At 31.1% G+C, this 10,476-nt stretch overlaps 2 protein-coding genes across 3 annotated transcripts; one reads left to right on the forward strand and one right to left on the reverse strand.

Annotated features, from left to right (window-relative positions):
* The first annotated feature begins 33 nt into the window (after positions 1 to 33).
* Positions 34 to 6,264, forward strand: mus101 (mutagen-sensitive 101). Of its 2 annotated transcripts, XM_076617029.1 has the most exons (26): positions 34 to 262; positions 341 to 575; positions 651 to 790; positions 885 to 1,017; positions 1,083 to 1,190; positions 1,258 to 1,464; positions 1,541 to 1,757; positions 1,828 to 1,965; positions 2,041 to 2,120; positions 2,206 to 2,375; positions 2,450 to 2,588; positions 2,646 to 2,775; positions 2,843 to 3,037; positions 3,099 to 3,280; positions 3,350 to 3,516; positions 3,586 to 3,791; positions 3,865 to 3,998; positions 4,069 to 4,299; positions 4,377 to 4,439; positions 4,526 to 4,689; positions 4,770 to 4,891; positions 4,953 to 5,017; positions 5,099 to 5,233; positions 5,314 to 5,514; positions 5,607 to 5,836; positions 5,945 to 6,264. In XM_076617029.1, exons 2-26 carry the CDS (start codon positions 468 to 470, stop codon positions 6,165 to 6,167), a joined length of 3,888 nt encoding a protein of 1,295 aa, XP_076473144.1. In that variant the 5' UTR covers positions 34 to 262; positions 341 to 467; the 3' UTR covers positions 6,168 to 6,264. The 2 variants fall into 2 exon arrangements, with proteins under 2 accessions (XP_076473144.1, XP_033184374.1); XM_033328483.2 differs by having other exon boundaries at positions 34 to 575.
* LOC117153950 (cytochrome P450 6k1) lies at positions 5,842 to 8,811 on the reverse strand. Its single transcript, XM_033328484.2, has 6 exons — positions 8,353 to 8,811; positions 8,031 to 8,269; positions 7,700 to 7,921; positions 7,338 to 7,615; positions 6,623 to 6,812; positions 5,842 to 6,527 (listed from the first exon to the last, which is right to left on the reverse strand). Exons 1-6 carry the CDS (start codon positions 8,763 to 8,765, stop codon positions 6,367 to 6,369), a joined length of 1,503 nt encoding a protein of 500 aa, XP_033184375.2. The 5' UTR covers positions 8,766 to 8,811; the 3' UTR covers positions 5,842 to 6,366.
* Between the last annotated feature and the right edge of the window lie 1,665 nt (positions 8,812 to 10,476).

A 10,476-nucleotide genomic window follows, 5' to 3' on the forward strand; every position in this document is an offset into this window, starting at 1 on the left:
TTTTAAAATTTTAACCATAATTATAGAAATACTGATATTGACTTGAGTAGTAAAATTGGGCGCGAGATCTTCCACATAAGTAACTGTGGTATTAATATCTTACCATTTAAAAATTTTAACAAAAAATTTAAATAGAAATTTAAATGAAATATTAAATATTGTTTTATTGGGCGTAAAATAACACGTCTCTTCAAAATTAGCGATCCTTCTAAAATCTATTTGTGAAAGCAATCTAACCTATCATCACGACTATTAAAAACTGGTAATACCTAAACCTTAACATAATTTGTCCAGTATAATTTTTTAATAAATAAATAATGAAGCTTTCGAGTTGTTTTAGTTATAAAATGTGTAATGTGTAAACATAAGTCTCTGACATATAAACATTTTATTTTTTCATTGAATATCTATTTGTCAAATAAAAATCGTATCAGATTCAAAGAGACAGTGAAAGACAGTATTTAAAAATGACGAGTCAAGGGAGCCAAATTGTAAATATAAATGTCTATTTTATTGTATCAAATGAATATAATTCTGAAGATGATTGTGGTGAAGATATGTGTCATGCATACAATGTTAGTAAATTCATTTTTACATAAATAATAACTTTTAAGCAACAGTAAAAACAATGTAATGAATTGATCTTTTAGAAATGTTGTGAAAATGATTTACACCCAATATGGATCAGTGAAAAAGATTGTAATAAAATGAAACCTAACAAAACTGATGTCTTTGTAATGGAAAAATTCGAAGGAGATACATTTAATAAATTAAGAACATTTAAATGTTCGTAAGTAGGAGCTTAATTACTGATATAATTAGTAATAGTTTAATGATACTTTGATTTTTTTTTAATAGTAGATAATGTTATTTTACTTCTACAGCATAATTGGACCAAAATGTTTATTAGTTTGTTTTAACAATGGAGAACCAATTCCAGAAGGGACAAGCCCAGTGTATACAACAACAATGAGAGGTCTATGTGTATGTGCTTCTGGTTTATCTTCAGAAGAAAAGGTATACCCATTAACTGTTTCTACGCACAACAAAGAGGAAATTATCAAAAAATCTTATTATTACAGGAACATGTACAAAAATTAGTAGAATATATGGGAGGAATTTTTACAAAACAGTTACGTAGTCGTGTAACACATCTTGTAACATCATCTGTCATGTCTGCTAAATATGAGGTAAGTAAATTTATATCGGTAAAATTATATAGATATTCTTATCATAATGTTTATTTCTTTTTAATAGACAGCAATAGATATGAAAATACCAATAGTTACAAAAGAATGGATTGAAGCAATCTGGGAAATGAATTTAAAGGATTTTGTTACACCACATGACAAAATGTTTGATAAATATAAAGCTTCTGTGTTTCTTAACTTAGTTGTAACATCAACAAATCTTCCAAAACGTCAGAAGGAAGAAATTAAACGTTTAATTAACACTAATGGAGGAGTAAGATATATAACTTTTTAAATTTTTATTTTCTTTTTTACCTAACTATTGTCTTATATTATTATTCTCTTTCTAGATATTTATGGGTCCTTTGGATGGCGCAAAAGTGAAAGTTGTACTTGCACCTGAAAATAGTCCAATAAGTGAGAAGCTTAAATATGCAAAAAAAGCAAATATTGCTTGTTTAACACCAAATTGGGTATATGAAAGTATAAACATTGGCTATGCTTTGCCTTTTAAAGACTATCTAATTAAGACACTAAAAGCATGTTCCACTCCAGAAAAGTTCAACGGTAAAAATATTTCTTTAATGTTATAAATCTATAGATTAGTAACTGATATTACAATTTTTTTAATGCACAGTATGTGAAAGTTTTAATTGTTCTACGATAAGTTCCATAACATGTGACACACAGCAAGGCAATTATATAGATGAAACCTCAGTAACAACAATGAGCAATGTTTCTACCCTCGATACTTTATATAACAACGTTTCTACTGGTTAGTATTATAAAATGCACGAAAGTGTCTTATAACAAGGATAAATTGTATTCTAAATTTATTTAAATTTCTCAGTTTCTACAACTACTACAGTCTTGGATAGACTTACATTTAGTGAAGCTAAAGCGGCTGGTCCGTTTCTAGATGGTTGCAATGTGCGTAAATTACATAAAAAATTTGTCATGTTCTATAATATTGTCCCATGATATTTCTCTAATCAATTCTTGTTTTTCTCTTTAGATTTACCTAGCTGGATTCGCTTCTAATCAACGGGATAAACTTAACAAAATATTAAACGTAGGTAGTGCAACGCGACTTGATGATATATCTGACGCTCTAACACACGTTATCGTCGGGGACGAAAACAGAGCAGCTAGTGAACTAAAACTACTGAAATCGAAAAGATTATGGTATAATGTTAATTTAATGTCTATAAATATCTATTTAGAATTCTGTAATTTAATACCATGGATATTTGATATAGTCCATACATATTGACACTGGAATGGTTGGAAGAAAGTGTCAAATTAAAACGGCCCGCGCCAGAAGAAAATTTTTTATGTGGACAAAAAAATACTGTAGTTCAAAAAGTTACAGAACCAGCGTCACCATTAAGTAAGAAGGTAAATACATAAAAAATATAGTATATAAGTATTTGACGTGTGCATGTATTTTTGCAGAATTTACAAATGCTACAAAAACCGAAGAAAGTTTCTATACCGTCTTTTGACATAGACCGAAAATTGGCGATGTTAGAAAAAGAGAAAGAATCATCCGATCTACTTCAACATTATCTTCAAGATACAGCTGGTAATATCTGTAAATAATTGGTTATATTGTTATAAAGGAAATGAATATATATCTTATTTATTATCAGATGCAACAAATGATAAAACAATGCAAGAATTTTTAAAGCCCGATACACTTGTTTCGGGAGAAGATAATGTTAAAACCTTGGTAGATGATCATGAAAGTAAAAAAAAATGCTTAAAAGAATCTATAACACTCGCAGCAGATGATACTGCAGTACCGATTAATCAAACATCTACTATGAATGATAGACTATTTGAAGGTAATGCACTAGTAGAATATGTATAGCAATGAGCTAAAATAATGCTAAAGTATACATATAGGTTTGACATTTGTCGTAACTGGCTTCAACGAGGAAGATAATTTTGTAGTTGAAACTATAATGGCAATGAATGGAAAAGTAGTTTCAAGTACATTCGCTGGTATTCCAGATTATGGTGTAGTACCAAAATGTGGCGCACCTTTAAAACATACAGTGAATGAAATCGTTACCGATTTGTTTATTGTAAGTTTAAGCTTTTTATTTCGATTTTTATATTTTGATATATCTTTTAATATTAATATTTTTTTGTAGGAAGATTGTGTAAATCAGGAACAAATAGTTGAAATTATGTATTATCATAAACCTCTATCTATAAAAAAGCATTCTACCCCATTATCAGACTGTGTTATTACAATGAGCACATATGTTGGAGTAGAACGAACGTATCTTATAACATTAGCTGCGGAATTGGGTGCCATGTATTATTCTTATCATACACCTTAAAGATAACTAAACTGAATCAAGTATTAAAGCATTGTTAATTTTAGGTGTCAAGATATTTTCGTTCGTAAAACTAATCTTGAAAAAAATATATGTAGAAGCACCCATTTGGTTTGTCCGACACCCGAAGGAAACAAATATAACGCTGCAGTGAAGTGGAAATTACCAGCTGTTACTGCAGAATGGTTAAAAGCCTGTGCAGTTCAATCGAAACGGGTTGACGAAACACCGTTTCTTGTAGGAGAAACCATAGGTACACAAATATTTAACACATCCATATTAAATATGTATACACAAATTTTTTTAATATTAATCCCTCCTCCAAGCTCCTGAAAGACCAACTGAAACTAACGAAACAGACGCAAGTTCACTTAAAGTGAACTCAAATCAAATGGATCTACCAACTGAACCAGCAGCTAGGAACATTATTACTCCAAAACGACATTTATCAAATTTACAAGTATATATATAGTTTTACATATTTCTTTTATTATTAATTTGCGATTTATTAGTAAAAATATATATTATAGAATCAAGATGGCAGTTCCGGCGATAAACCGTTAATAAATAAAAGACTCAGTTTACTTATGAACAAAACTCCTCAATCACAGTTTCATATGTCTACGCCAGAAACAACATCTAGTCAAGTATCCAGACCCAATTCTTCACCAGACACAAGAAAAGATTGGGCAAAATGGGTTGATAATTTTCCAGAGTCAAAAATAGAAGAACCTCCTTTAAAAAAAAGGGCACTTAGTACAGTTAGTATTTGTTTTAAGCTTAATTATGTGCATAATGCATAAATATCTAATAGATATTAACATAGTTGAATTCATAGCCTCTTTCAGAACTTAAAAGACAGTTATGGCAGAAACTAAAAAGTGAGACTTGTGATCCAGAGGTAGCATGCTTTATTTATATATAATATATATATATATATATGTATGTATATTGATATATATATTAATAAATATTATAACATTACAGCGGAATAATGCAGATGAGACATTATCTCGTAACGACGATCAAGCGTCAAAAGAAGCACCGGAAGAAGCAAAAGATGATAGCAGAATAACCGCTACTACTCCCATTAGGAAAAAATTAGAATTCACAGATGAAAATAATGCACTGCCAAATAATGAGATTAATATGTAAGTTAATACATAAATGTGTTTCGCAATTTATGTATAAAATTCTTTATAGACCTTTCATAGGATTTTGTTTTTTATAGGCAAATTGCACAACTGGATCAAGTACTTCAAAGAGCATCAAGTACTCCGGAGAATAGGTATTCTCTTTCCGGAGAGAATGCAGACACATATAGCGCTGAATGTTCCGATCCTATACAAAAATGTACGTACATTTATATCTATTTGTTAATATCTAATTATTTAATATATATTCTTTGTTATAGTTATTGTAAAAGATTCTCAACCTGTCGATGCTATTGTATGGGAAGATCCCAGCCACTCAAAACGGGTAGGTTCTTTTCATAAATCGATTCTATTTTGAATATTTGATATCAATTAACCGTAATTATAAACGTTGCTCTATACTAAGTTTATAACGCATGGAGAACAAAATGAAAGTATCGCACACGAAGGACATACTATAAACAATGATGAAGAAGAATCCTTAGAAGAAGAAATTGAACCAGTAAAAAAGAAACCAAAATTCATGCTATCAGGCATGAAGGTATATTAATTGTTATATCTATGCATTATACATATTCAATACGTATATGCATGCATAATATTTTATATTTATCTCAATAGGATAGAATATCATATGAAAAAGTGATAAGAGATCTCGACGGTGACGTATCATCGGATGCTTGTTTTGATATAAGTGCAACACATTTGCTTTGTATTAGACCATCAAGGAATGAAAAAATGCTTGGAAGTATAGCATCAGGAAAATGGGTTCTACATTGCATGTATTTGCGGGACTCTGAACAAGAAGGGAAATTCCTTGATGTTAGTATTGATTCTCTTGATCGTTATCATATTTTACCTATATTTTATGTTTACGAGTAGTCTTTTACTTCACTCCAATTGCTTATTGGCAGGAAGAAAAATATGAATGGGGGAATCCAAAAAGTAAAGGCATTATACCGGATCCTAATGACAAAATTGAAGAAACAATCGCAGCAGCCGCGTATAGATGGAGGCTTAGATTATTAAAAGAACCGAATAGGCCGTTTCACAATATGGTTGCTTTGTTATTAGCTTCTGGGGACAAATACGATCAGTTTAAAAGATTAATCGAAGCTGGAGGTGGGAAAGTTGTCCAAGCACGGTAAGTTTGTTTTTTTATTAAACTCATATTATTTATATATTATTTGTTACATGTTATATATGTTATATATAATATTACATATTATAGTTTACATGTTATTTGTTCTAGACCACCATACGATACAAGTCCAACTGGAAAGAAGATTACTCATTGTTTCGTGAATCCTAAACAAGCCAGTCAACCGATCGACTGGGCAATGTTGGCCAGTAAAGGTATTCTCTGCTTTATGCCACAATATTTAAGCGATCATCTTACTGCACAAACCCCATTAAATCCACGAGAATGTGTAATTGACGAATTTAAGAAGTATTTAACATTATTACCGAAATAAAACGTTAACAAATAACGCCTCCAAAAGATTTTGTATAATAGTATTTACAAATGTATATCTGTATATAGAAAAAATACATATGTCATATTTTATTAAATAGATTCTTTATTCCTTTATGACGTTCCCTTTTGTTCCTTTTTATGGAAGTATAAGAAGAAGAAGAAGAAAAGATATATTTTTCAATAATGCGATAGATTCCTTATAGTTTTGTAAAATTTAACCTAAAGTCTTCCGTTACTGTCAAGAAAACATTACGAACATCAATGCCATCTTTGTTGCATGTGGGATCTAATGAAATTTCGTAATCTTTAAGTATCGCAATTAAAGCCATACTACTTTGCAATAGACCGAGTCGTACTCCTACAATGAATATGTCATTAAAGTGTAGAAGTTAACAATATTATATTAATTTTACAAGAATATTTTATGTTAAATAATGTTAAATAAATATTTACCGACGCAAACTCTTGGTCCATCGCCAAAAGGCATGTACGTGCATTGTTTGATATTATCTTTATTTTCGTCGCTAAATCTGTCAGGATCAAAATGCTGTGGATTTGAAAAATATCTTGGGTCACGGTGGAGACCCGTTAAAGCCACATAGACGGGTGTACCTTTTTCTATAACTGTCTCAGTTCCTGGAATCTAAAAAATCTATCATTTAGAACGTTATATGACCAATGAAATATTCGACTACAGCGTGTAAGAGATCTTTAACGGTACAAAAAATAAGACTCTTTTTGTCTTATCTTATAAGATAATAATATGAACTCATATATTATAAAAGAAGAACAAAAGAATAACATCTCTGTTATTGTGGCTATATATAATATTTTTTTCATTTTTGAAACTTATAAAAGACTCGAATAAAATACAAAATTTTGATAACAATCGAATTAAAGGAAAATATGATCTTCATAAAAATTTTTACGAGGAAAATAATCCGTGTTGTTTGCTAAGAATTGCATGTCCTTCGATCTTGTTTGCAATGGTAAGTAAACAGTTATTCGTTTCCTTATTTGTTACATAATAACTAAAACAGTTAGATAATAACTAAACACACGCTCGCAAGAAAAAGATACTCTTCATATTTTAATATTCGAAATATCCGAAGAAAATATTTCGTTGAACAAGTTTATAACGAATCATTATTCTAATTTGTCGATTTACCTTGTAGTCTTTCACACAAATACGGTCAATAAGTGGAGCTGGAGGATAAATTCGTAGAGTTTCCGAAATAACTTGATTCAGATATTTCATACTCTGGAAGGCCTCGTAAGTCATTCCATGTTCCTTCAATTTCTCGTGAATTTCTTCTCGCGTTCGTTTCTGAATCTCCGGATGTTTAGCAAGTTCGTAAAGCGTGAAGCATATAGTTGTTACGCTTGATTCACGACCAGCAACGAAAAAGATTGCTGCTTGACTCACTAATTCATCGCCCTCAAGCTCTAAAGATAAATCATTATTTTTTTAGACAAATTACACGCATAAGAGAGCTAATCAATGGTTATGATTAAATATCTAGCTCTTACTCAAATCATTTTTATTTTTCAAATCTATTAAAGAATCGATCAAGTCCCCTCGCTTAGCTTTGGTCATATTTCTGGTATCCATAGAATTCCAAAATATTTTACGGAAGTAATTTGTAGACGATCCTAGCATTTGACCGGCAATCCACTTCGAAAATTGTGGAAAGAAGAACATAACGCTAAATTGGATAGCACGAAGAAACGTTATTCGAGTGCCTTCTTGAGCTTTTACGAAAAAGAAAAGAAGAAACGCAATAAATGTGAGATCGTTCCAACTTGCAAGAAAACAATAAAATAAAATAATACACAGCATCGAAAAACATTTGACAAATACCTTTTTCAAAGAATTGTACCGTTTCAGGATCGAACGAATTTACTTTAATTCCAAAAGCGACGGAAGATATAATGTCAGTCGTATATCTCAAGGCAATATCCCTTACGAAAATAGTTTTCGTTTTCGCGTCATGTGAAAATTGCTGTTCTAAGTATTTGATCATTGAACCAGCGGTTTCGCCGATCAAATGAAAAAGTTTCTTCATTTTCCCGCTGCTGAACACCGGCGATATTTTTGTCCTAACAAGAGTACACGTTCGTCAATAAATTCTTTTACCACGCTCATAAACATTATTTCGATAAACGTTTTAAAAATTAGAAACCTCATTTGTCTCCATTCCGGATTGTGCATCGTGAAGAGATTACTGCTTCCTATTTTATCGCGAATTGATTGAGCCGTGAAATAACGATCCGGGAAATAATCAAAGTCCTTGATTAAAATCTGTTTAATTAATTCCGCATTTCTCAATAACAAGAACGGTTTGTGGAAAATGTAAATTCCAAGAACATCGTCGTTGTCTGAAGCTTCACTGTGTAGATCACCGATCACAATGGACGGAGATTTTTTAAATTGCATCACATCTTTTACGTTACCAAAGAACCAGTGGGCAGGTAGGGTAGGAACACCTCGTCTTTGCCAGTAGGTACGTCTATACTTTACGTATAAAAGCAGGAGCGTCACAAGGGTGGCGATCGTAAGAAAAATATTGAGAAAGCAGGAGTTTAGTATTGCCATCTTTTGATGACATTCTTCCAGCTACTTTGAAATGATACTGATGGAGTCTGGTTATCCGCACTTATATAAGATTGGTCATCAGTTGAGTTATCTATAGGTGATACTTGAAATTATTTTATAAAATTGTAGGAATAATGCATAGTTTTCTAATTATATATTGAGCATATATAAATTCTTTTATATATTCTTTCTTGTAAAATGAGATAAAAATATTTATTATAGTAAATAATCATAATAATAAGAGTTTATTTATTTACTTTAGTATTGAACACTTCATGTTTTCGTTAGAACATAAGCTGTATCAATGACGTTTATAATAAAACAATGACTGTGCATTTTAAATATATGCATTCATCATGCAGTTAGAAGATAAAACGTATTAGCCAGCCAAATTAACATTTTTTTAGGAACAAATTGATATCGAGGATTTTCTCGTAAAAAAGGTTGAAGATGTTTATTATGATATTAAATAATCATAAAGGTAAAAATTTATTTATTTATATCATTATACAATGCTTTATATGTATGACAACATAAGCTCTATCGATGACCTTTAGCAGTGTTTATCGAAGAATGACTATGCATTTTGTATACATTCCATTTATCTGCTATAATCAGTGAACAAGATATGTCACATAACTGGATAATAGTCGGATAATAGTGCAGACCATTCGGAATTAACATTTTTCCAAAAACAAATTAATGGTAGAAATATTTCGTATGATATGACTCGGAACGATATTGAAAACAAAATAAGCGACATTTAATAAGCTCCTCCGGAGCCCCGTGAACAAAATATCAATTGAACGAGAAAAACACGAATTCTTTTTACGTTTTGCTTTGTATCTTATAAACTATTGATCGTACGTGGAAAGTTCCGATAGAGATAGTTGCAGTTAATAAAATTATCTGTAAAGTGAGACCTATTACGTTACGATAAGTCCAATTGTTAGGTCGCAAATTAATAAAAAGCGCAAAGAAATCCATTTTTAGTAGGAAATGACCACAGACACCTCCACGCACCGTTTCTAACTGGACCGCGCGAAAACGGTAACTAATGGAACAAATCGCATTATCTCGGCAATTATAAAATAAGCTCGAGTGTAGTTAGAATAACAAAGGCTCAGTTATATGTTCATATAATTAACGCATATAATTAACGTTCGTATAAAGAAGGAACGGATAAACGAAGTTCCACTGTACACGATCAAAATTATCAAATGGATGTAAAAATGTGTCTGTTTATATATATGGGTGTCCGGCTATAGGTATAAAAAGATTTAAGGGGTGATTCTTGAAGTTAAAATAAGATGAAAATCAGAAATAAAAAAATTGTTTTCAGCTTTGTTTTTTAGTTACTGTCAATTAAAAGGCCACCGAAATACCCCTGTACGCGTGCAAACCTCCTTACACGAGCGAAGTAAGTCAACCAGAGCAGCGGGATGCACAGCAATACTCAATGGAACATGGGCAGCAGAGCTTACCTGGTACAAGTCATAGAGAAGATTGTGGCATTCCGGATGTAAAATATCCTGCAGGACATTTCGTAAGAAAAATCGTAGATTGAACATTAAATGTATCTACTCATAAAAATCCATAAGATAATCCGAGGTATTTCGGCTGATTTTTAATTATCAATAACTAAAAAGCAAAGCCAAAAATGCCAATAATTTTCTTCTTATCCTTGATTTTTATCTTATTTTAAGTTCAA

The sequence above is a fragment of the Bombus vancouverensis genome, chromosome 3, assembly GCF_051014615.1.
Source record: "Bombus vancouverensis nearcticus chromosome 3, iyBomVanc1_principal, whole genome shotgun sequence".
Taxonomy (NCBI): domain Eukaryota; kingdom Metazoa; phylum Arthropoda; class Insecta; order Hymenoptera; family Apidae; genus Bombus; species Bombus vancouverensis.

Excerpts from the sequence above, each read along its gene's own strand:
- LOC117153950 (XM_033328484.2), bottom strand. The coding sequence starts at position 8,765 with ATGGCAATACTAAACTCCTGCTTTCTCAATATTTTTCTTACGATCGCC. Across the intron at positions 7,922-8,030 it reads GGTACAATTCTTTGAAAAAG|CTCAAGAAGGCACTCGAATA; the intron begins GTATTTGTCAAA and ends TTTTCGTAAAAG. Across the intron at positions 6,528-6,622 it reads TGGACCAAGAGTTTGCGTCG|GAGTACGACTCGGTCTATTG; the intron begins GTAAATATTTAT and ends TATTCATTGTAG.
- mus101 (XM_033328483.2), top strand. The coding sequence starts at position 468 with ATGACGAGTCAAGGGAGCCAAATTGTAAATATAAATGTCTATTTTATT. Across the intron at positions 2,776-2,842 it reads TTATCTTCAAGATACAGCTG|ATGCAACAAATGATAAAACA; the intron begins GTAATATCTGTA and ends ATTTATTATCAG. Across the intron at positions 3,038-3,098 it reads GAATGATAGACTATTTGAAG|GTTTGACATTTGTCGTAACT; the intron begins GTAATGCACTAG and ends GTATACATATAG.